Below are 25909 nucleotides of genomic sequence, written 5' to 3' on the forward strand. Positions count from 1 at the left end.
ATAAGCTCCTTGCTTTCCATTTATTAGTCTACCAGCAGAACTTACTGGACTTAGAGTCCGAAAACTTAAATTTAAGCCAGATTTACCCTGACCAGTTATCAATTTCTACTTATATAATACTAGAGGCCAAGTGCACAAAATTTGTACATAGGTAGGGTCCCTAGTGGCTGCCAGCCAGGGTCTTCCTTTGTTCCGCGCCGCCCCCTGGTGATCAGTACATGTCAAAGCGAGCGATTGAACTTCCAGTTGGTAGAACTCCTGAGGGGACACTTTGAATATTAGGCTTTTATATATATAGATGGGAGTGATAATGTCTCTCCCACAAGCTTGTGTTAATCTGGAGCTAAAATAAGATAATAAATGTGATAGTCTTTTGAAAATTTATAGATTCTATGCAGAGGTTAGATACTGTTTCTAATATCATATTCTATTTATGTATTTTTAAAATCTGGATTCCTTTGGCAATATTATGTCTACCTGCAGTACTATAACTGTCTGAATGATTTTTTTTTTCAGATTGCATGCAGCAACACTATCATTTATTTAGTATTTGCCATGTGTCAGGCACCAGGCAAAATGTTTTATAAGGATATTTAACTTATTATTAGCTATTCATATAATAATACACATTTCATTATTTACCATAATTTTCAATATAAATATTAAATTATCAATTGTTAATTAATAATTATGATAAATTACAATTAAATCTTATTTAAATTTCACAATTCATTATAGCATCTATTCCCATTTAATGGAAAACAACAACAACCCAGGGCTGAGACAATGTAAGTTACTTGCCCAAGATCACATTGCTAGTAGGTAGCAAAGCCCAAATTCAAACTCAGGTCTTTCACTCCAAAGTTTATGCTACACAAGTATTACTTGACTCAGAGCTATTCTCTGGTACAGGTGTAGCACATATTTGTACTCTCTTGTGGAAGAAATACTATAAGTCTAAAATCTTAATTTTATTGAGTTAAATAACATAATTTCAATTTTTTTACAACATGAAGCTAACATAATAGTTTATAATTTATTTTTAAATTAAACTATAATTTTATAATTTTGTTATATTTGTAAGCTCTGTAAAAGTATATTTTATATCATTTTCCAGATTATTTTTCCTTTCTACTCTTCAACTCATGTGTGTTATACTTCAGAAATGAACAAAAATGATCATAAACACAATTATATTAATAGGCCAGCAATGCCCAAATACAAAAGCAGTTTCTTTATATTTCTAAATATTTAGGCTAGGAATATTCCTTTATTCTAATATGGGATGAATATATATGTAAATTCACTTATTATACACATAGGTGGGAAAAATCTGTCAGTTATGCTCTTACCAAAATGTTGTGTATATCACTCACCATAAAGTATTTGCTCATTTCACATATACATTTTACTAAAATGCAAAATTTTTACTGAAATGCTATTTTATTTTAATTTTGGAAAATAGAAGCTTTTCATAAAATTCTATATATCTTAGATCTAAATAAAGTGCAGTAAATGCAAATAGCAGCTGCAAGATGTTGGAGACTCCCCAAAATTTAGCAATGAAGAAAGAATTAGTGTTAATAGCTAGGGCATTTAGAAATGATACTTAAATTCACACAGAACTGTGGTTTTCTTATATAATGATTAAATTCTATTTTGATTTGGTTGTAAATTCCAGTAAGAGAAATAATAGTTAATGTTTTGATTATTAATTATTCTAGGAACTAATTAGAACATTTTACACACAAAGAAAACATGTAGCAGTTTTAGTTAGGAAAATGCATTCTCAGCTTGCCTTATATTGCAGAAAGAATATAAGACAATAAGAATCTAGTCCATTACATGTGGATGGTAAAGTTTACAAAAAATGCAGTGTTCTTTCACATCCCATCAAGACGTTTTCCGCCCATTAAACTCTTGAACCCAACCCACAGAGGTAAAAAAAACGAACAAAAACAAAACCCTATTTGCCACAACTCCCAAACCAATCTTCTCTTACAGGAATTCTCATCATCTGTGCCTTCAAATTAAAGGTAAATTGATGCTTTTCAACAGGTGCCATCTTTGTGCTTAAAGTTCACTCTAAGCAATCTCAATTTAAGTCTCAATTTATCTTAAGAATCAAGTTTAGTTATTTAATCTCCCCCAGAATTAATATTTTAAAAAAATGTATGTGTGAGGACAATTTAGATTTTTCTCAATAGCGTCATCAACATTCTGCTTGACTATTGGTATTCCCACACTTTAAATAAAAATAAGTCTTTAAAAATAAAAACATAAATAAAAAATGAAGCACCCACCTCAAAAACCATGCCAGTTATCCCCCCAATAGGCACTTCATATTATTCCCTCCCCTCTGACTCAGGTCTCCCCGCCCCATTGCCAATGTCAATGAACAAAAATTAAATGGGGATCAAACATTGGCAGTTGGTAAGTTTCTACGATCAACATTTCTTACCCCAAATCATGCAGAACATACCCCTTAAACCACTGTTCCAAGGTTGCCTCTACATGGGGGATTCTCCTACCCCAGACACCTAGGCCTACCTGTCTGCCACTTAGAGAGGGAAGAGTGGTGGATTGTGCTGCAACTGGCAATGGAGTGCACATGCTCCTTTCCTGCTGGAGGCCACTTATACAACCCCATGCCAGCTGTGGGTCATTCTGGGGGACGGGCATATCTTGGATCTGCTGATCACACCTGGCCCATGGTGTGCAGCAATCGCCAGACAGTCTGGCAGGTTGGAGAGTAATCCCACGCTGGCCCCTTTCCCAGGGGGCTTGGCAGGAGTGATCCTGTGGGAGAAGGAATCTCCATTTTCTGGGAGAAAGAGGAGCACTGTAGCAATACTTTCACTTTATCATTTTTCTACTCTTGATTTTTTTTCATTCTGGGTAATGCATTTAAAATAACCATCAGAAAATTACTTTTAATTCCTGTAATAAAATGGTACCAATATCATATGAAGCTAAAGTGTTGCAATTTCTTCACACAATGCAGCATTCATATTACACTGTACACACTATAATTAGGGCATTATACTCTAGTCCATTTGGAAGTTGGTGGCATAGGAAACCGGTTCCTTTTTAAATTTTATGTAAATTAAAGGTAAAATTGTGCTAAGTTGAATGTACATGTAATGAACCAGAAAAGCGTGATTTAGTTTAAGAGTTCAGTATATTCCATACATCATATTTCTATGATGATTTATTTAGAAGTTTGTTTGTGTTTTAATTTGTCTAATAGCCAATGAATGGCATTGGAAATATTAAAATTAGTCAAAATAAAGTAGATTGAGATTTAGGAAACACATATGGTTTTACCAAAATAGAAATAAACCAAATAGAAATGAACACAGAGAAAAATGCACTCTAAACTATAATGCATCTACTCTGATTATAAACAGACCTGAGCACATAACACACAAACAGGGCTTCTAAATAATTGTTCGCATTGACTATATTTTATGTTTTCATTGTCACATATACCAGAGTATATTAAATATACTCTTTTCCTCTTGGATCCTTTGAATATATATTTTTAGGAAGAAGTGTATGGTTTTTACATTCGGTGGAGCAAAACAATGAATCAAAGGTCCAGTATAGAATGCATCACCCACTGGTTCTGGATCTAACATATAAAATCCTTAAAAATGTTTCTAAAGGTTTTTGTTTATTTTTAGTTTGGTATTATTTTTTTCTAGGAATTCACAATAAAAATGTCTCTGGTTCTTAGCACTAATTAACAACCCAGAAACATTTTTAAACTCAGATTTTTAACAGAATTATCATTTTATTTGGAAATCCATATAGATATGCTCTGTCAATTTACTTTACTGTCTAATTCTAATAAGGTTTCAAAGTGTGTTGGTTTTAAAAAAAGTTTATAAAATGTGGAGAGGACAGAAAAGAACACATTATACAATCTAGATCTACTAATAGAATAACTATACAATTACCTAGGACATTAGTACCCATGATAAAAAAAGCGTACAAATAATGCCATAAAAATAATGAGAGATTCAAGATGTTGCTATAATGATAATATAAAGATTTGATATTGATAAAGTCTATATCAGTTCTAATCTTTTTAAAGTTAATGAAAAATATAGGTTTTAAAATTCAACCTTGCTACTTGACTTAGATTGGTTCCAATAAAAGATTTTTAAAAGTATGCTTTGGAGTTAAAAAAATTGAACTTATTTTCTCTAAGGAACATCACCTGTTATTAGCCCTCACCTCCTTTAAGACTTGTCCTCACATTTAAGAAAACTCACCAATTCTTCTCAAATATCCCAGTAACATAGACTCTTTCAGAGATTTTAATATCAATGTACTATATTCATCCATCAGCTCTTCAATAAATGTGTAATTTGGTTTCAACAGTCTCCATGATGTTTTGTTCAGTGATGAAAAAAACCCCACATTTCAGTGTTTCAAAGGATATATAAGATACTCAGGAAAAGCCCATCACCCAGATTTTTTTCCTCAGTTTTTTCTCACCTTGAATCTCTTTCATGCTGTTCTATAAGATGGGGTGGCCTATCAAATGTGCTCAGTCAGAATTAGGACATTAGTCTCATTCTCAAGCAAAACAATGTTTTCAAAATTACCATTCTGCTGTAATGAAAGGTACCACCCTGAGACTTAAAGATGTATCTGACCATCTAGCAGGGGTCACTCCATTTGTTTCAAAATCTATTTGAATAAGAACATTGAACAAGCAAAAGTAATGAGAAGGAAGAAGAAACAACAATTAAAAGGTTCACCTTAACTTTCCCAGCATTATCGTCATCTTCCTTTTTGTCTTCAAATTCAAAGGCAACAGTCATGCGTTGCTGTCTCTGCTCTTCCCACAGTGTCGGGTTAAAGCTGTCACTGTCTGACTGGAAATCTACAGTTAGATTCCAAAAGATTATTGCTTATTTTTACATAAAGTGTTTTTAATAGAGCTCAGTACATTATGCAAACAATGGTGATAGGTACTACAAACAAATACAAAAGTTTTTTAAAAGGGAAAAAAAACAAAGGAAAAAAGGATATAAAGAGATAAAGGAAAAAAAAGGAAAGGAGGAGGAAAGTGGGAATAAAATTCCTTGATATTTGTTACATGGTCTTTTCTTTTTAATATATATTTTTTATTGATTTCAGAGAGGAAGGGAGAGGGAGAGAGAGATAAAACACCAAGGATGAGAGAGAACCATTGATCAGCTGCCTCCTGCACGCCCCCTACTGGGGATCAAGTCGGCAACCTGGGCATGTGCCCTTGATCAGAATCGAACCTGGGACCCTTCAGTCTGCCGGCCAATGCTCTATCCATTGAGCCAAACCATCTAGGGCAGTCTTTTAATATCTTAACACAATTCAGGTTTCCTAAGTATACATTAATTATATATTGAGGTTGGGAAGTTTCCAGTGTAGAGAATGAGCTCCTCATAGGACAAAAATAATAATTGGACTAAACATTTAAAAATATTATCTCTTTTAATCTTTAATCCTCACCTGAGGGCTGATAGGAGAGAGGAATGAGAGAGAGAAAGAGAGAGAGAGAGAGAGAGAGAGAGAGAGAGAGAGAGAGAGAGAGAGAGAGAAAGAGAGAGAGAGAGAGAGAGAGAGAAAGAGAGGGAGAGAGAGAGGCATCAATTGGTTGCCTTCAGATTCCCAGGTACGTGCCCAGACCTGGAATCGAACCAGCAACCTTTCAGTGTACAGGACGAGGCTCAACCAACTGAACCACTCAGGCCAGGCTTATCTTTTTAATCTTCACAACAGCACAATGGTAGTACTAACATCACCCTCAATTTACTAATGAGAAAACTATACCTGAATTTTAAGACTTGCTCAAAGTCATGCAGTTTCTCTGTGGTATATACAGGATTCTGTTCCATGTCTGTGTGATTACAAAGCTCATATTTGTAACTACTAAACTGTGTCAGGATTTTATAAAAGGTACTAACTATATAACAATGGTTTTGTAAAGTGTCTAAGATTGCACCATTGTGTGTGTTGGGGCGGTGGAGCGGGTAAGGTGGGGTTGGGGTAATGGAAGGGAGTTATTTTTAGGGTAACAAACGTGAAAAATTTAGTCTTTAACATGAAGGTCTAAATGTGTTTCAACTTAAGTTGAAAATAAATGGCTTATAAATCTTTACATCAAATTGTTGGCTAATGATAATATTTTGTTTTTTTTGTTGCAAAGGATTCTAAAAATTCACTTCTGCCTGAAAAACCAGAGGGTGAGTTGCTTAAAGTTCAAGAAAATTGTTCTAATACTAACTCATCTTTCAAAGGAAACCAAAGAGAAACAAGGCTAATTCCTTAACATCACCTTACCTAACTAGATCTACCTCACTCCCTGTAACAAATTAGAGATTTAATCTGTGAAACTGGATCTCAGAAATAACCAGTGAATATAAAGCAGTTTCATTTTTCTTTACATCTTTTTTAAGAGAAATATTTTTATAACATAGGGATATTAAAATGTAAATATAAGTAAAGGTAGATGAATAAAACATAATTCTTATAAAAGTCTTTTCTTATACCATCTATAAACATGGTGGCTTTTCTTTCATAAATTCAAAAGATCAATTTTATTAAAGTCTGAAAAATGCATATTAAAATAACTCTTTCCTTATCCTACTTCTGTAAGTCAAATATGAATAAAAATATCCTATAATATTCCAAAATGATTCATTCCAATGTTCATATATCAAAGACTAAATATACTTCTCATAATTATCCCCAATAATGAGAGATACATATACCAATAATTTATTTTAAAAGTTAGCCTCATTAAAGTGGAGTGAGTGAATTTAACTGACTGGTGGATTAAAGTGGATTTACTCTTCTAAGAATGACGGTGACATTAGACTAGAAAATGTGCAGGAAAGCCTATGCTGTCTTGGGCTAAGTGGCCTATGCTGAGTTCCAAATTGTAAAGGGCAATACTGTTTTAAACATTGTATGAATAATGTGGCCATAGGATAGAAGATTTAATTATTGGAAAAGGTTTAGGTTTTTCAAAAAGTACTCCTATCATAGTTGCTGATGTTGTTTAGGGGAAACTCAACTTGAAAAAGAAAGAACAGTCATCGTTTGCAGGTCATCTTTTTATGGTTGAGCCTTAACATGAAATAATTTGGGCCTTGGATCATTGGATTAAATGTTTAAATTTCGTTCATGAAATTAGTGAACACAGGAATTAAACTAGCTTTCTGAATCTTCCTTAAGATCTGACTCTTCTTCGCTCATTTCAACGAGCTGGGTACCACATTTGGTCAACTAATCCTGGGCCTTGTATTCCACCAAGAGAAGAAGTTGATCCTGAAAGTCAATAATCTTATGACAAAGAGAGAGAGTTATGTTTTTGGAATCTTACTTAAAATATTATAGTGTGAAGATAAGATTCACACTTAATAGCTAACCTCTAAATGATTGAAGTAAGTCATGTAATTATCTTTATAGCCTTGCCCACATGTTAGTATTCCTGGCCAAAGATCAGAAGAAAATGATTCTCTTTGGTCCATTATGATATAAGTTTGGGAGACATTTCTGCTGACAATTTACCTTCATCACCACGAGGTTGCTGGGGAAACATGTAGTTAGTCAATACTCTTTGCTTTGTTTCTGGATGGGCTTCAGTTTGTAAAGGGATAAGGGCTTTGGACTGGAAGCAAAAAAACATAAATTAGATCAATAAGCTAGCAAATATGAAGAATATTTATTTTATGATCAATAAATGATAATGATCAATAGTCTGGACTCACCAAGCTAAATGAAAAGTTAAAAGAAAAGCAAGGAAAAAGTAAAGAAACTAAAAATTATAACATAAACTAAGACTATTGCTGGGGAATATTTTCAAATTCTAAGTTATTCATAATGAAATTTTCTTTTTCTCAAGTATACTCTTTTATAAAATTATCCATCCTCACTAAGCAATGTCAGTTTTAATCCTGAAGAGAGCAAAAAATGTATTAAATTGCTTAAACTAAGTAAGCTTTTGGTATGGCTCTATATATCCATTCATTTTCATAAGCTGTTGTCCAAAAAGCACCAAATGAAATTTGCTATCAAATTCAAGCTATACAAGATAATCAATGAAATTAATTAGGTTAAAGCATAAGCATTTATATTTAAGAGCTATTTTGTTACCAAAGACAGGGTCTACATACAGGTAAGCAATAGTACTTGTATCTGATATAACATAATATAATGACCTATGAATGGTAATATATCATTCTTTATTAATTTTGATTTTAAAAATACTATTTTAAAAGGAGTTTTTAGAACTCTGATATTATATATTACTAGAGGCCCAGTGCACGGATATGTGCACATTGAAAGGAAATTAATTAGAAGGTGGCCGGCGGGGTGGGACTGGGTGAGATGGGCCGGACATGCTCTGGAGCCAACCTCCCATGGTCCCTCTCTGGCCGGCCACACCTGGGGTGGTGCCGGGGCTCGAAGGGCAGCTGTGGAGTGAGTGCGGTCCCTTCGGCAGGTGGGGTCCCTCGGCCTGTCCTGTGGGGATCAGGCCAAAACCGGCAGTCTGACATCCTCCGAGGGGTCCCGGAGTGCAAGAGGGCACTCTGCAAAGCTGCTGTCACTTGGCAGCTCCTATGTTGAGCATCTGCCCCCTGGTGATCAGTGCGCATCATACCTACCTGCAGGTCTCTTAGCCTTTTATATAGACTGAGTGGCCAGATTATTATGATCTCTGAATGCATAATAATCTGGCCACTCAGTGTATGTATGTATGTGTATGTATATATGTGTGTGTGTGTGTATGTGTGTGTGTGTATATATATATGTATGCTAGTGGCCTGGTGCACGGATTAGTGCACATTGAAAGAAAATCAATTAGAAAAAAATATTTTAATCTCGCTATTTGCCCTTTCTCTATAATAGGAGTTTCAATCAAATTCACGATCGACAATGACAGATCAAAACACATGCATGCAATTGGCACCAGCGAGAGCTTTATGTGTATCATGCATGCGCGAGTCAACTTAGCCTTTTATATATATACGTGATGTCATAACCCAGCACCCACAGCAACCATTTCTGGGCTGGGCTGGGCTGTGGGCTGCATTTTGTGCCATGGGGTCTTGACAGCATTGGCTGCAATTTGGTGGGGTGTCACTCCAGGATGGTGGCAGGACCTGTGTACCACTTGGGGGAAGCTGAGTGTTGCTTTGTCGGTGCCAGGTCCAAGGTACTGTTTCCTTGTAAATGGCCAGTGTGCGTCATGGCAGCTCCTGTGTTGAGCATCTGCCCCCTGGTGGTCAGTGCGCATCATAGCAACTGGTCGGATGGTCAGAGGGACATAGCATATTAACCTTTTGTATATATAGATAGATATCTATGGAAATATACTGGAAATTATCATTTTATCTAATGTTTTAAAAATTGGCTTATTTCATGACATTTATGAATAGGAATGAAACACAAAGGGATTTGGGATATCAACTTGTCTCATGAAACTGAATCAGAAACACATTAAATCACTGTTCTAAATAAAAATTAAATGACGCAGTCACTGTTCTGTTTATTCTCCTACAAGAATAATAAATCATGATTATTAGGGGATTTTTTTTTCACAAGGCAAGACTGAATAGACTGTTCCATTACTATAATTCACATTGATTCCAGAAATGCTTTATTTATAATGATATACCGATGCATTGAAAGATCTGTAGTTCATTGATAAGATTAGAATTTGAATGATAATCTAATTTTTTAGTCAGTAAATGGAAGCAAGTTCTGAAATAACTATAGAAACACAAACATTATTCTCAAACTTACATTACATTTATATTCTGGGTTGAATATAAAAAACTTTGTAAAGGTTTATTTTAATTTTTCACAAAAGTAGCCCAATACCTAGAACTCTGAACAGTGCTGTTTTCACACTCAAGAAATGATGACAAACTAAATTTAACATGATTTTTTTCTACTTGGTTATTGTATTTTGGGATAGGATTATAAGAAAAGAGTAAAAGAGGACTAATAAACAATGTCAAAATTGTCTGTCATCAGTTTTTTCTGGTGACAAATCAGATGTCTTCAACTGTTTCTTGTTACTTTCCAGTTAATAAAATTATTATCAATTATAACCTAACTTCATAAGAAAAAAATAATATCAAAGCAATTTTACAGAAAATACTGATAATAGTTGCAAAAGATACCTGCAAATTTCTTGAAGAAAGTTCTAGAAATAAGTTGATTATAATTAAAAATATGAGAAAAAAGGAACATGGAGGATAATAATTCCCTGTTGTGGGGATTGTGGTAATAATTTCTTATTCTTTACCTTCAGAGGTATAATTAAAGTATGTCCTCTAAGGACATATATATATATCATCTAGAGCTAAAAAGCCATAAAAATGATCATTTTGTATATTAGACCTCTGAGAATGAGATAGCTACTAAATTGAAGCATTAAAAGAAGTTGGGAGTTATAGTTCTATTTTGTGTGCAGCAATGAAATACATATTTGACTTGCTACCTTTACAGAAATCTCTCCTCCAGAGGATAAATAATCTATATTTCATACTAATTGTCAGAGGTATCTATTGTTAAAAAAAGTTAGTAATTCAAAGTTTCAATTATAGTTCATCTTAATAAACAAAATAAATCAGGTAATAAAAGTTGTTACCTGATTGTCAGAAAGCCACAAAGCTGCAAGGTCTTTAAGTTTGGTAAATGAGAATGGTAAATTCTTCAACCTGCAAAAAACAAGAAAATTTTAATAGCATGGGTACAGATGGATTTAGTCCATTTTGATAAATAATTGTTTAAAGTATTGTAGCATTGATTTAATTCTTCTCCTAATTCTTTCTCCATTGAGTAGCCTGAGCAATCTTTAAAGAGTAAAAAATCTCATTTTTACACCCTATAAATGCTTTCCCTCATAGCTAGGATAAAATCCAAAATTTTAACAATGCCTTTAAGTTCTTACAAGATCTGGCCCCCAAGTCTCTTCATAAGCTTCTGCTACTCTTTTTCTGACTTAGTCCCATCAGCACCGCTGGCATTTTCTCAGCCTGCTATGAAGGTAAGCCAAGCTTATCTCTTTCTCTAGCATATTCTTTCTCCCATATGTCATTGACAAAATCCCACATATCCTTTAGCTCTTAGCTTAAATGCCATTTTCCTAAAGAGGCTTTTTCTTTTTAAAATAATATATATATATATATATATATATATTTATTGATTTCAGAGAGGAAGGGAGAGGAGAGAGAGAGAGAGAGAGAGAGAGAGAGAGAGAGAGAGAGAGAGAGAGAGAGAGAGAGAGAGAGAGAAACATCAATGATGACAGAGAATCATTGATCAGCTGCCTCCTGTATGTCCCAACACTGGGAATTGAGCCCACAACCCAGGCATGTGCCCTGACCTGGAATTGAACCATGGCCTCCTGGTTAATAGGTTGATGCTCAACCACTGAGCTACACCAGCCGGACAAGAGGCTTTTTCTTGACTTCGCATTTAAATTAATTTACCCAATCTAGTCACAAAGCACCTCGTATTTTCCTTCCTTAAACATATCACAGTTTGTAATTATATATTTATTTTTGTGATTAAAAAGACAAAACTATTAGATATCCTCACAAAACTGTAGGCTCCATGAGGGCAAGGGTACATGTCTTTCTTACTATTAAAAGAATTTACAGCTCCCAACATTATTTTGACTCCTGAAAGTATGTCCTTAGGTTCCTTCAGCATTCATACATCGTGTGAATCTTTAAAAATGTCATTTTGAGATAAATGAAGTTTGGCATCATCCTCGGTATTCAATAAAAATTATTTGTTTAGCTTTGGCTTCAGCCTTTGGAAGGCCAAATAGCCAAATGCCTACTTCAATACACTATCTGACATTCCTTACATTGTGCATGATCAATAAATAGTGATTATCATGACAGCTAGTCAGCAAAGTATTACAAACGAGGCATGCCAATGGATTGTTATTTTCTTCATGCTCACTTTTGAATACATTATACAGATATAACATAATGAAAATTTCCTTACATCTTTGCTGAAATTCTATTAGCCAATTGATGAATAAATATATTTTGATAATGGAAGTGGAAAATGTTACAATAATTAATAAGGATTGTGGGAACTAATTTTTATATGTGGAAGCAGTTAAACACTTTCATATAATTTAGTAAATATGCAAAGCTATTGAGAGCCAATACAAATACCAACAGAGTGTGTATTAGCTAAATAACTTTAGGAAGAATATAATAACCTTTCTGAGATTATTAATATTTATAAAACATAAATAATATAAAGAATATATTAATTTATATTATAATTCTCTTTTTATAGACTTGTTATACTAGCATTTATAACATTAACCCAAATTACACATAAAAGCTATTTCCAATTTTTAGTTATTTAATTTCATGTAAGCCAGAAACTATCAAGTAAGGTCTTATGGGGAGAATTTTTTGCATCATGTGTCAATGAATTAAAAGTAGAATATAAAGTCAGCTGCATCAATATTACATAAGGGGAAAACTCTCCAGTATAATATACAACAACATCCATGATAAATCATCATCAATCCAGCCATAAATGTGGAGGATGAAGAATGTTAGTGAAGGATGTTACCCTCATTTTTCCTTGCTCTTTCAGTTGTTAAAAGTAAGCCTTTATTTAGTACCACAGAAGCTGTCTTACAAATCTATTTTATAATAGATTTTTAAAAATTATACATTTTAAATATTGAACTGGAATAATTGTGATTTTTGGATAACATTTCATATTTAATATTTTATCTAAGCAGTTAATTTTCTGATGACAATGTTCAACTTTGTCCTCAGCTTTGGCTAAATATTAATTTTAATCTCAGGTTAAGGTTTGTTGAGTAATTCATTAATTTAAAAATATTAATTTGGCTCATACTATGTTTCAGTCACTGTATTAAGAGATAAGTTAAGCTTACATTTCTGGCCTGATAAGTATTTAAATTCCTGATGTTATGAAATTGCCAGTATTTTATTCATATCTTTTGCACTAGCATTCAACAATGTGTCTGTTCCATGGTAGGAACTCAAGTATGCTATATTTGTTGAATAAATAGCTCCATTAGTAGTCCTTCCAACTTATGGATCCTTTAAAAATATTTGGTAAACATATTTTCTATTTCATCACACAGATTATTAGTGTATAAAAGTTGAGCAAAACTAATATTTAGGAGAAACTTCCATAGCTCATCATAAAACTTCCCTCCAGGTGACAATTATGGAGCTCGGTTTTATTGGGGAACTGTAATTGAATCCACTGGAACTCCATCTTCCTATCATATCCCCATAACATATTTCTCATCTTACAAGAATATAATTTAAAAAATTTTGAAAAATGTTTTGTTGAAAATCAGGTACAACATTTAATGCATTTCCCTCATTTTCCTGTCTAGTAACACAGTCAAAACAGGAAACAATGTTGGTTTACGTGACTTACTCCTGTTGCACCAAAGTATGAGGCTTTCTTGTTATCCTGATTTAAAAATAAAATCCCAAATCTTTTCATAAAATGTTTTATTCTCTTATATGGGAATATTACTGAGCTGCTAAGTGAATGGTTTTTGAAATTCACATTATTATTTTTTTCTTAAACTAACAAACAAATGAGAAATTCCACACTTAGTAAACTTTCAGAATCTGAACATTCTTCATTAATTCATAAAAGCGAATCTTAACAATTTTGTTGCAAAGTCTCTCAGTTTCTCATATTATTATTAGTCTGATTGAAACTTATTGAAAACAAAGAGTTCAAACATTCTATTGCATAATCACTTATCTTCTTAGTAATTATCTTTAGTCAATTTAAAAAAAATATTTATTTTTTATTTTTATTGATTTCAGAAAGAGAGAAATAGAAACATCAATGATGAGAGAGAATCATTGATTGGCTGTCTCCTGCATACCCCCTACTGGGGATCAAGCCTGCAACCCAGAAATGTGCTCTGACTGAGAATTGAACCGTGATCTCCTGGTTCATAGGTTGATGCTCAACCACTGAGCCACTCCAGCTGGGCTTTAGTCAAATTTTTTATCCTTTCCTGTGTATCAAAAATTTTGGTGAAAATAAAGATGAATTGCAGTTTTACTTTTTCTTTTTACCCATCAACCAATATAACACCTTTGTCACATCCTTTCTTTTTTGTCCTGTTCTGAACATGACTAAATGTCCATTTGGTTATCCTTACCATAATGTAAAACTCTTATGACTAGTTAGGATTAGCTTCCTGGCAACATATTTACCAGCATTTTGGTGCTGTTGACTACATACATATTGCCAATTTAATTTACTGGAGGCATAAAAATATACATGAAAACATATATGTCTGCATACATACATATCTATGCATATAAATTTATTAATAAATTTTGTAGTTTTTTATTTCAATCATTTTTCATGTCTTCATAATGTTATGCTTTCTGAATATGGGAGGATTTCAGTATATAAATTTGGGTGTATAAATTTTAGATAATTTTAAAATACAATATAATATATGGTTTTAATATAATCAAATAATTAAACTTTGAAATATCTCTTTAAAAATAATTTAGCTCTTGCATTTTCTAAATGGATATTTGCATATTTGCATGACACTTGCATTCCTATACTTCTCACACATTTTACATAGAATATGTTTCCAAAATTATTAATAAGAAACAATAATTTGCTTATAGTAGGTAACTAATATGGGATTGTGATATGTTGCAGAAATACCTGTTGTCACTCAAATTTAAGACTCTTAGTTTCTGCATCTGTCCAATCTCTTCAGGAAGAAATTCCAGTTTATTGGAGCGTAGAGACATAACTGTTACATTCTTACAGCTTCCAATCTATAGGTAACAACAACAAAGTGTAAAGAATCACAATGTAGACTATATTTTTATAATTTATAAAACAATTTGATTAATTTACACATTTCTTATCATTTTTAAGATCCTCTTAATATGTGTATTAATTTTTTTAATCTTACTCTTTGAAATATGTGTATCATTATTTACATATTGCTTTAGATATGAAGGCAATGTACATCTCATATTCTTTTACATATTAGGAAGGAATAACCCTATCTAATAAAAGAGTAATATGCAAATTGACCATCACTTTAAGATACAAGATGGCCGCCCCCATGTGGTCAAAGGTGGCTGCCCCCATGTGGACACAAGATGGCTACCACAAGATGGCCAGCAGGGGAGGGCAGTTGTGGGCAGTTAGGGGTGACCAGGCCAGCAGAGGAGGGCAGTTGGGGGGGACCAGGCCTGCAGTTGGGGGAGACCAGGCCAGCAAGGGAGGGCATTTGGGGGGGACCAGGCCTGCAGGGGAGGGCATTTGGGGGGGACCAGGCCTGCAGGGGAGGGCAGTTGGGGGTGATCAGGCATGCAGGGGAGGGCAGTTGTGGGCGATCAGGCAAGCAGGGAGAGCAGTTAGGGGTGACCGGGCCAGCAGAGGAGGGTATTTGGGGGAGACCAGGTCAGCAGGGGAGGGCAGTTGGGGGGGACCAGGACTGTAGGGGAGGGTAGTTGGGGGGGCAGGGGAGAGCTGTTGGGGAGGACCAGGCCTGAAGGGTAGGGCCGTTGTGGGGGGGACCAGGCCTGCATTGGAGGGCAGTTGTGGGGGGACCAGGCTTGCAGTGGAGGACAGTTTAGGTGGACCTTGGCCTGCAGAGGAGGGGAGTTGGGGGGGGGACTAGGCCTGTAGGAGAGGGCAGTTGTGGGCGATCAGGCCAGCAGAGAGGGCAGTTAGGGGTGACTGGGCCAGCAGAGGAGGGCAGTTAGGGGAGACCAGGTCAGCAGGGGAGGGCAGTTGTGGGGGACCAGGCCTGTAGGGGAGGGCAGTTGGAGGGGGAGCAGGCCTGCAGGGGAGGGCAGTTGTGGGTGATCAGGCCAGCAGGGAGGGCAGTTAGGGCTGACCGGGCCAGCAGAGGAGGTCAGTTAGGGCTGACCAGGCAGGCATGGGAGGGCAGTTAGGGGCAATCGGGCAGGCCGGGGAGCAGTTAGGTGTTGATCAGGCTGGCAGGGGAGTGGTTAGGGGGTGATCAGGCTGGCAGGCAGAAGTGGTTAGGGGCAATCAGGCAGAGGCAGGTGAGCGGTTGGGAGCCAGCAGTCCTGGATTGTGAGAGAACGTCCCAGATTGGTGAGGGTGCAGGCTGGGCTGAGGGACACCCCCACCCCCGTGCACGAATTTTGTGCACTGAGCCTCTAGTTTTTTAAATAATTTTATTATTAGAACACTTAATTGTTTTATGTCATGTTGTTTTTGCCCATCCAAGTGAATAGTAACATATCTATGTTTGTAATAGATCATACATATTCAAATGTGAAGTATTGTTGACATTTCTTTGGTAAAGTTAGTTTTACTTCATATTACAATGTTTTTTGTCATTTTTACTTATAATTTCGGGCTTCAAAATGATATATGTAATACCTTAATCAATAAAGAAAAAAAAGGAAATAAATGATATATAGATTATTGCTCCATTGTCATGGAAGCGTTTTGTAAAAATGTTAAATTGAAAACATACTTCACGCGTTTTCCTTGACATTAATGAATAAAACTTCTGTTTAGAAATAAAAACTAACCTCTTGGTGTATCCTGAAGCTAAAATAATATTGTTATGCAACATGATACTTTAAAAAATTACTTACATTAAAAATCTTTCACTTTAGGAATGGAAATATAATGATCTCAATATATTTATTTCTCTTCTTAAAAGCAAAATATATAAATTATTCAAAAATTTGTTCCTTAGCATTAATTAATTTACAATATTTTATTACTTTTCTTTGCAAGCAATGTTTAAATGCGTTTTCTGGGTTGAATATAAGAACTTACCACTTGTCATTTAAAAGAGAATGATTAACAAATAAATATACGTATATATAGACAATTCCTATGACTATTCAAAACTCAACTCATGAATCTAGACTGCTTTATATTTCTTTAGATTTAATCATAAAACAGAATCATTAAAGGTTAATTAATAGAAACAAGTTCATTCCTTACTTCTCTGGGTAATTCTGGAAGAAAATTCTCATCGACTGCTAATGTTCGAAGACTATGAAGGTAGCCAACAGTAGGAGGTAGTGACTCCAGTTCATTACAGCTACAGTCAAATTCTTCTAATAAAGATAAACTGAAAAGATAAATACATTAGTTAGACATTTTAAAACGTCAGATGGCAAAAAACTTTTGAAAAAGCCACATGTTCAGATTCAGCAAAAACATTATCTAGTGACTGAATAATTTATATAAATTTATTTTATCAGTTTAGCCAAGTGATTAAATACCATTTAATAAGTGGTTTCATTTGTTAAAATAAATATAGTTTATTTCCCCCCTTTCTAAATTCAGCTGTCATTTAATCGAACCATTGGAAATGAGAGATGGTTTTGTTTGTTAGTTTTTAATACAACATAGGTGTCATTTATAGTCAGATGTTCATAAAGTATGTCCTTGGAATGAATACACGTAACTGGCATGGGTAAGTAGAAGGGCATAGAGGATGGGCCCACGAAAGGGGCCAAACAGTAACAACAAAATATTGATTAAATGCAAGGTATTTTGCTAAGCATTTTAGAGATATAAATAACTCATCTTTTGCTGGTAACAATTCTATACCTATTATTTTAAATTCCATTGTACATATAAGGAAATGATGGCTTACAGAGGTGAAGTAACTTGCCTAAGGCCACACACAGTAGGAAAGCTGAAACCTAAATGCAGGCAGCATGGACCCTGCATGACCTTGCCTCTTAGCCTGTGCCTCTGGAGCAGAGGCTGCAAACAGAGCTTATTTCAACCTGCAGATGTGTTTGGTTTACACAGGTTTTTTTTTTTTTTTTTAAAGTGGTAAACTCTACATAATGACCCAGACTTTTGGTAACTCTATTTATTTATTTATTTATTTATTTATTTATTTATTTATTTATTTATTTTTATTGATCTCAGAGAGGAAAGGAGAGGGAGAGAGAAACATCAATGATGAGAGAGAATCATTGATTGGCTGCCTCCTGTATGCCTCACACAGGGGATCGAGCCTGCAACCTGGGCATGTGCTCTGACCAGGAATTGAACTGTGACCTCCTGGTTCATAGGTCGACGCTCAACCACTTAGCCACACTGGCCAGGTGATTTTTGGTACCTCTTAAAAAAGAGGAAGACCTGGAAATACTGAGCATGTAGTCTTCCACAACAAGTAATGGCTGTTGCCTCTGGTCACAGTTCTCCAGTTTGTCACAACCACTATCGCTCCATATTAGCCAGCTTGACCCTGTATCTACAGAAAGGACTCATGTGAATGCACTTTCAAGTTATCACCAGGGAACCAGACATTCCGATGGCTGGTTTGAGACAGCCGGGAAAGAAAGAGGGCCTGGCACAGAGGAAGCACTAGCTGTATTTAAGCTGTCAGTGATGTTGTTGTTAATATTATTATATTGTCATCACTACTCACATCATTGTTATTACTGTAATAGGAAGGAACCCCAAGGGGGAAGATCTTGCCCTCGTAAAGAGAAGACTGAATTAGAGTTCTCTGGACTAGATTGTAGAATCAGCTTTTTTATACCTTGGAACTGGCTGGTCTGACTGCCATTTACTCCCCTCATTTAGTTTCACAGAAATTAAGTATGTGGGTTTTTAGTCAGTCAGAATAGATCTGTACTCGAGCTCTGTCAATTACTAGATGTATTATCTTGGGTAACAAAAAATAAAACAAAAACCACAGCACAAAAATTAAAGCTGATTTTATTTACTTGACAGGCAAAGGGACATAGCAGGGAAGAAATTCACGGAGTAGTGCTCTGAGGGGGAAAATTAAGTGCCAAAAGGGGGAGCTAGCAGTGGGTTATGCTAATTAAGGATTAAAAATGTGCATTATGTGGAGAGTGAAATACCTTCACAAGTCTGTGTTCAAGGTAAATCAAGTCCCATTATCCATGGGTCAAGAAAGAAATGAGTTCAGTCAGGTCAAATCTGACCCTGACCAAAGTAACTCACCATCCATGGTCCTTAAGAGCTTCAACAGGTTAGAATCAGATGAGGTGAGACAGCATTCCGCTTTGAGTATTACCTCTTTGGCAAGTGCTGCTTAAGTGAAATTTTTTCTTTTGCACAGACCAATTCTATAACTTTTTTCTAATCCTTACTTTCTTTATATTTGCAACGAGGATACAAATAAGTCTTGCCTCATGTAATTGCTCTGAGTATTTCATGAACTATTGTAAGTAAAGAATCTAGCAAAGTGCCTGCCATAAAATACATACTCAGGATATATATTTTCTTTGTATTAGTGAACCCTGATAAATTTGTTTCTAAATCCTTTGAAACCCTCACATGCAGGGGTAGTTATGTCGCTGGGTACCAGGTGTGCATGGCTGTGTGACTGTGGTGTGTGTGTGTGTGTGTGTGTGTGTGTGTGTGTTGGCGGGCACCGGGGTCAATGTATTGGGAAACCCATAACAGTTTATTTGTTTCTAAAAAAAAGTCTAGCACAGTGTCTTACACATAATGCACTTAATATATTTGGTAGAATTTGTTAAAAGACATTTCTATCAATAGCTTTTTGTCATGTACTCAGCAAGTGGTGATAAAAGTACCAGGATTTTTTAAAATAAAATTTTCTGATGTATGTTCCAGGTTGATACCAAAGAATTAAACAATTAAAATATAATTAAGGTATCTTATTTTTTCCTTCTTTCTTAAAAACATGTCTTGAAGTTAGTCTTGAGTCACACAGTAAGGCAGTCCTTACTTTCTATAGTTCTGATAGGCACAAATTTCAGTTATTATGGTTTCATGTAATAATATTAGTTCCTTAACAACATGACTCAAATTTCAGTTACCTCATAAACTAACTGTGAGTAACTGTGTAAAATATGAACTTCATTGCTAACTCTTCAGTCCAGAGTCACCGTGTAAATAACAGATGCGCGTCTGAACAGTGACTAGCCACGTTTCCTCTTTCAAAGTCTGTCAGCGATCAGTCACTGCACAGTGTTACTCAGGTCACACACAGACTGTAAATCCCATCGTTGTGTTGCTTACTTGTCAATCAGTAATAAAGGGATATTACAGGCACAATACTGAACATTTAAAGCACTACTACTGTTGGATAGTATTCTTGGTCATCATAATTCTTTGGGGTATTTAAATGAAAATGTGAAAGTTTGCTTTTATCACCAAGAACTTCATTAATCCAAGCAATGGACAGAGGAATTATTTCAACTTTGAAAGCCTATTATCTTACGTAGGCTTTTTAATAGGCTATCGATGCCTCAGTTGAAGACCAAGCATTATGGTTAGCTGTGTTTTGGAAGAAATATGACATAAAGCATACAACTGAAGATATTCAAGCATCATGGCAGGAAGGAACAGCAAGTAACATGGGTGCAGTATAGCAGAGACTTTCAGCACATTGTGCAAATAACTTTGCAGAATTCAAATCAAACATAAATGGAGTTGTAGAAGAAATGGCTGACTGCTGAAATTTGCCTGCCACTATTCGAGAGACTAGATATGCTGCCAGTGGATCTTAGTGGAGGCGAACCTGTTGACAAAAATGAGGAAGGTGGTTGTGATGAAAATGATGATGTCCTAGAGGAAGTGATGCTGGGAATCAACTTCACCTTAAAGGAACTCTCAGAGATGTTTCTAGACATTGAAAGCACGAAGGATAAAAATTTGGAAGCTAATCCAAGTTTAAAAAGGAGTACGACGATTCACTGCCACATAGAAAAAAATGTTCACTCCAAATTATAATTTGCATGATGAAAAGAAGGCACACACTGTTCAAATTAATCTTGATAGTGTTGTTTTCTTTTAAAATATATTTTTTATTGATTTCAGAGAGGAAAGGAGAAAGAGAGAGAGAAACATCAATGATGAGAATCACTGATGGGTTGCCTCCTGCATGGCCCTTGCTAGGGATGGAGCCCATAACCCGGGCATGTGCCCTGACCAGGAATGAAGTTCCTGGTTCATAGGTTAATGCTCAATCACTGAGCCACACCGGCTGGGCTTGATAGGTTTTTTTTTGTTTGTTTGTTTGTTTTTACAAAATAAATAAAACATCGTAATTCTTGATGTTCCTAATGCTTACAATGACAGTGTACTAAATAAATATTGGCTTTACTATTTTTTCATTTCCCTATACATTTATTAAACAACCATACAAGTGTTCACTGTTTTGAAAAAGGTTTTGAAAGAGCTTTTGAGAACAATCATAGTTTTCCTCATGGACTGTTTTGAACAGTTTCAGGTTGCAGCATACTTGTTTTTATGGTCTCCCACTACTGTGCAAAGCAAGAACTTCCTGCATTAAAAGACAACAGTCCTTCACTGACTGACTTATTTCACTTAGCATAATGCTCTCCAGTTCCATCCATGCTGTTGCAAATGGTAAGAATTCCTTCTTTTTTACAGCAGCCGGCAGGTAGGGGAGGCTGGGGCGGGGTGGGGGAGGTCAATGGGGAAAAATAAAGGAGACATATGTGCTATTATTTGTAATACCTTAAACAATAAAATAAGTAAAAAATTAAATAAAAAGACAACATTTTTTTCCTATACTGTGGATATACTGAATTCATAATTTATAGCCTGAAAGTATTTTACATCTCTGAAATACAGAGGAAAAATATTAGGTGCAAAACACACATTCTTCAATGATTTCTGAAATTCAAAAGATTCTAATTAATAATTTAACATTCCAACTGGCTATTGATGCCTATCTTGTTAGAAATCACCTAAGGTATTTTAATTCCAGATCTATATGAATACAGTTGTATCACATTTGGCATAGACCAACTAAGTGAAAAAATACTCAGACAGAGGAAGACAATACCATATAATCTCACTTTTATGTGGAATCTAAAAACAAATAGGTAAACAAACCCAAGAAAATGCAGAGAATGGATTGGTGGCTGCCAGAGGTGGGGGTGGGAGGTGGGCAAAAATGGGTGAAGGCAGTCAAAAGGTACACATTTCCACTTACAAAATCATGAAGTCTTATGGATATAATGTACAGCATAAAAACTATATATTGCATATCTGAAAGTTCTAATCACAAGAAAAAATTGTAAGTATGTATGGTGACAGACATTAATTAGACTTGTTGTGATCATTTTGAAATATACACAAATATTGAATCATTATGTTGTACTTCTGAAACTAATATGTTTTATGTCAATTATATCTCAATAAATAAAACATATTAATTATACTTTGTGCAAACAAACAAATCCTCGCTGTGGCCAATGTGGTTCAGTTGGTTGCACATTGTCCCATGGACCAAAAGGTCACAGGCTTGATTCCCGGTCAGGGCACAGGCCCGGGTTGCGGGCTCGATCCCCAGTAGGGGGCGTGCAGGAAGCAGCCGATGGATGTTTCTCTCTCTCCTCTCTGTCTTCCCATCTCCCTCTATCTCTAAAAATATCCATAAAATATTTTTAAAATGCCAAAAGTTTCTTTATATTTTGCAGTTTTTATCTATAGTCTATTGTACCATTCAAAGTGAAAAAAAGCTGCCAAGGAGGTATGGAGTACAATAAAGCAATGTTTCCTAAACATTGTTCATTCATATGTTCAGTTATACATATGAATTGCTGGGTGAACTTGCTAAAATGCAGGTTCATATTCAGTGGTTTGGGTTATCCAGTGACAAGCTTCTAGGTGATGTGGATGCTGCTGGTCCTGGGACCACACATTAAGTTGCAAGGCTTTAAATAAAGCCCTTGAAACGATTTTAAGAGAAACATTTAAACACACACACATGTCAATAATAGTTAAAATCCATGGGAGTTGTATTTAGTAAGGCTTTGCTTTTCTTCATGTATCAGTACAAGTGTCAGAACTGGAGGTAGTAATGCTTGAAATTAAATAATAGTAACACTTAATTTTCTAAAAATATTCTCTACATTTTTCTCTACTTTAGTTTTCATGAATTAGTCTTGGTTGGGAAGATCTTACTGTCTCATTAACCCTCAATTACCTAACTAATAGGGAAGAGGTACTGTGAATATATTACATAGATAATCTATAATTTCACTTTAACATCATTTATGACCATTAGAAGCCATTATATCTTATATTAATGTAGATGCTAATAAACATAAAAATAAATGGCTTTGGGCTTCACTTTCTTAGCTCATTTTTAACTCTTACACAGAAGTGATATAATTCAGTGGAAAATATTGACAGGCTTGGGTTCCAATTTTAGTGTGACCACTTAATAACTGAGTGAACTTTACTATGAATGGATTTTTCATCTGTAAAATTGGTTGGTAATGCTGAATATGTAGTTTCATGAGGATTAAATGTATGCAAAGCCTGTGGTATAGATATAGTGCTCCATTGAAATGTCATGAGGTAGAAAGGTACCCTAAAAAAACACATTTTGAACAGTCTGTTTCTGAAACATGTAAAAGTTATCCTGTGATATTTTCCTTTTAAAAAAATCCTCTCCTGAGGATATATTCCTTCAAATAGATTGTTTTAGAGCGAGAGCAAGTGAGAGAGAGAGTGAAAAATATCGATGTGAGAAACATCATTCAATTGCTTCTCGTACATGTCCCATCAATAAATACAGAAACTTAGGCTAAAAGAAGTTACTAGATTTCAAAGCTAAGCTTTTGAATATAGTATTAATGGGCCTTTAACTACATAAGAAGGCATGCAAACCACCCAACCTGGTGTCCACCCACAATGTGAACACATACAAAAAGTTATTTATTATTATTTTCATTGTACATCCAATTCTTAGGGCATCTGGCACTCCTAGGCTCAACAAGAAAAATAAACAATTTTATAAGTCACTAGAGGCCCAGTGCATGAAATTCATGCACTTTGGGGTGGGGTTCCCTCAGCCCGGCCTGTGTCCTCTTGCAGTCCGGGAGCCCTTGAGGGATGTTCGACTGACAGCAGTCAGACATCCTTAGGGCTGCCGCGGAGGCAGGAGAGCTGTGAGCCCGGCTTCTGGCAGAGCGGTGCTCTGTCTGTGGGAGTACACTGACCACCAGGGGGCAGCTCTTGCATTGAGCGCAAGAAGAGGTACAGAGTACAATAAAGCAACGTTGGTGGTCAGTGCACCATAGCGACCTGTTGTTCCGCCTGTTTGGTCAATTTGCATATTAGCATTTTATTACATAGGATTGGCAAAAAAGTCATGGAATCTATTTCAACTGTGAAAAATACTGAAAAATGAATTCTTTTAGTAGTTTTTAATATTTGGACTACCAAAGTTGCTAAAGACAAATCTAGTAACATATGAAAGCATTCTATGTGCAGAATGAGAATATTTTTGGTCACTATAGCTGATGCACAGTCTTAGATAGAATGGTGCATAATAAAATACAGACTATTCCACTATTTATAAAACACTTTATGCATGTGATCTGGGTTGCCATTTAATAGGATCATAATAAAATTTTAACTCTAGTCCTTGAACTAAACCTCTGATCTATCATTTCTGAATTTTCTAAGGAAAACAAAATAATGATAGTACTTAATTATTATTATTTTTATTTCATACAAATTTCTTATTAAAGTGTACTATAAAATTTTAGAAACAGTCTATTTTTGCCATATGTGTAGATGCAAAACATTTGTATGCAGGTGCTATCTTTAAGTGAGAACATAAGTTAGACAATAGTTGTCATAATTTTACTATCTAATCCATGGTGTGATATAGAATGGAAATCTTCAAAATTTTTCATCTTAAGACCCTTTTACATTCTAAAAAATAATCACTGGTAACCCTTAAGAACTTTTGTTTATATGCTTTATGTTTATTGGTATCTACCATATTATAAATTAAAACAGTAATTTTAAAAATAATTATTTTTTGATTCTTAAATAACAAGAATAAACCAATGACATGTTAATATAGGTAATATATTTTTATACAAAGTAATTATATTTTCTAAAACAAAAACATTGAGTGAGAAGAGTGACATTCTTTTTATTTTTGCAAATCTCTTCAATGTTTGGCTTAATAAAAGCCAACTGGATTCTCTTACATGCTTTATGTATTCAATATGTTGGGGTACATTGTTTTGATTGAATTATGTAAAATAAACCCAGCCTCACATAGATATGTAGTTGCAAAAGGGAGAAAAATTTTAAAGCCTTTTAAAATAATAATAATAATTATTTTATTTTATTTTTTGCTATTACGCCAAAACTTAGCAAGTGGCAGTTTCTTAGAGGATTATTGCAATGTGCAACCTGAAACCATACTAATGAACTTTTCTTTCTCTTTATATCAATACATTAAAATCAACTGGTCTGTTTTCCATTTTGAATGGGTCTCTTACTCATGCCTGATTTTATAACTAATGCATTAGTTGTTTGAAAAACGTTGCTTCACTGAATTAAACAAATTTTCCAAATGTTGGCACATTTCATAATATTAGAAAAGCCTTTAAGTATTGGGAAGCTTTCAAGCTCACAGCAGCAGATAAAATTTTCCAAAATTCTAATTTTTGCTTAATAGCTCTAATTTTGTTGTTGGCAACAAACACTGTCAGTTGTTTTCTTGAACTGTCAAGCTCACTTTGTTCATTTTTGACAAAATGTGTGCCAAATACCCAAGTCTAAATAACCCAGTTTGTCAGTTCTTCTTCTTCTTTTTTAAAATACTTTATTTTTTAGAGCTGTTTTAGGTTTGCAGAAGAGATAGAATTTTCCCATATACTCCCTACTGCTTTATAAAAAAGTTCTGCTTTTGTGATTGGACTAACCTAATACTTCCCTTTTACTTTTTCTGAAACAATAATCAGAGGATTTTTAACGGCACTGAAAATAACTTTAAAAAGTGAGCTTTTATAAGATTATTAACCTTTATCCCTCTAAACCAGTATCAACCTTTGAATTAATTAGGACCATT

The 25909-nt window shown here is 34.9% G+C and overlaps 1 protein-coding gene across 1 annotated transcript in view; it reads right to left on the reverse strand.

The window, feature by feature from the left end:
* Nucleotides 1-25909, reverse strand: part of LRRC7 (leucine rich repeat containing 7) — a gene marked incomplete at its 3' end in the record, with an annotated part of 1171300 nt that overhangs the window by 86008 nt on the left and 1059383 nt on the right. The window contains exons 21-26 of the mRNA XM_079777586.1: nt 17032-17161; nt 14746-14861; nt 10661-10730; nt 7570-7669; nt 4773-4897; nt 2551-2799 (exon numbers count right to left, since the gene is read on the reverse strand). Of these exons, the coding sequence (XP_079633712.1) occupies nt 2551-2799; nt 4773-4897; nt 7570-7669; nt 10661-10730; nt 14746-14861; nt 17032-17161 (790 nt within the window). The remainder of the gene's footprint in view (nt 1-2550; nt 2800-4772; nt 4898-7569; nt 7670-10660; nt 10731-14745; nt 14862-17031; nt 17162-25909) is intronic.

Source organism: Cnephaeus nilssonii (genome assembly GCF_951640355.1).
Source record: "Cnephaeus nilssonii genome assembly, chromosome: 7".
In the NCBI taxonomy this organism is placed as follows: Eukaryota; Metazoa; Chordata; class Mammalia; order Chiroptera; family Vespertilionidae; genus Cnephaeus; species Cnephaeus nilssonii.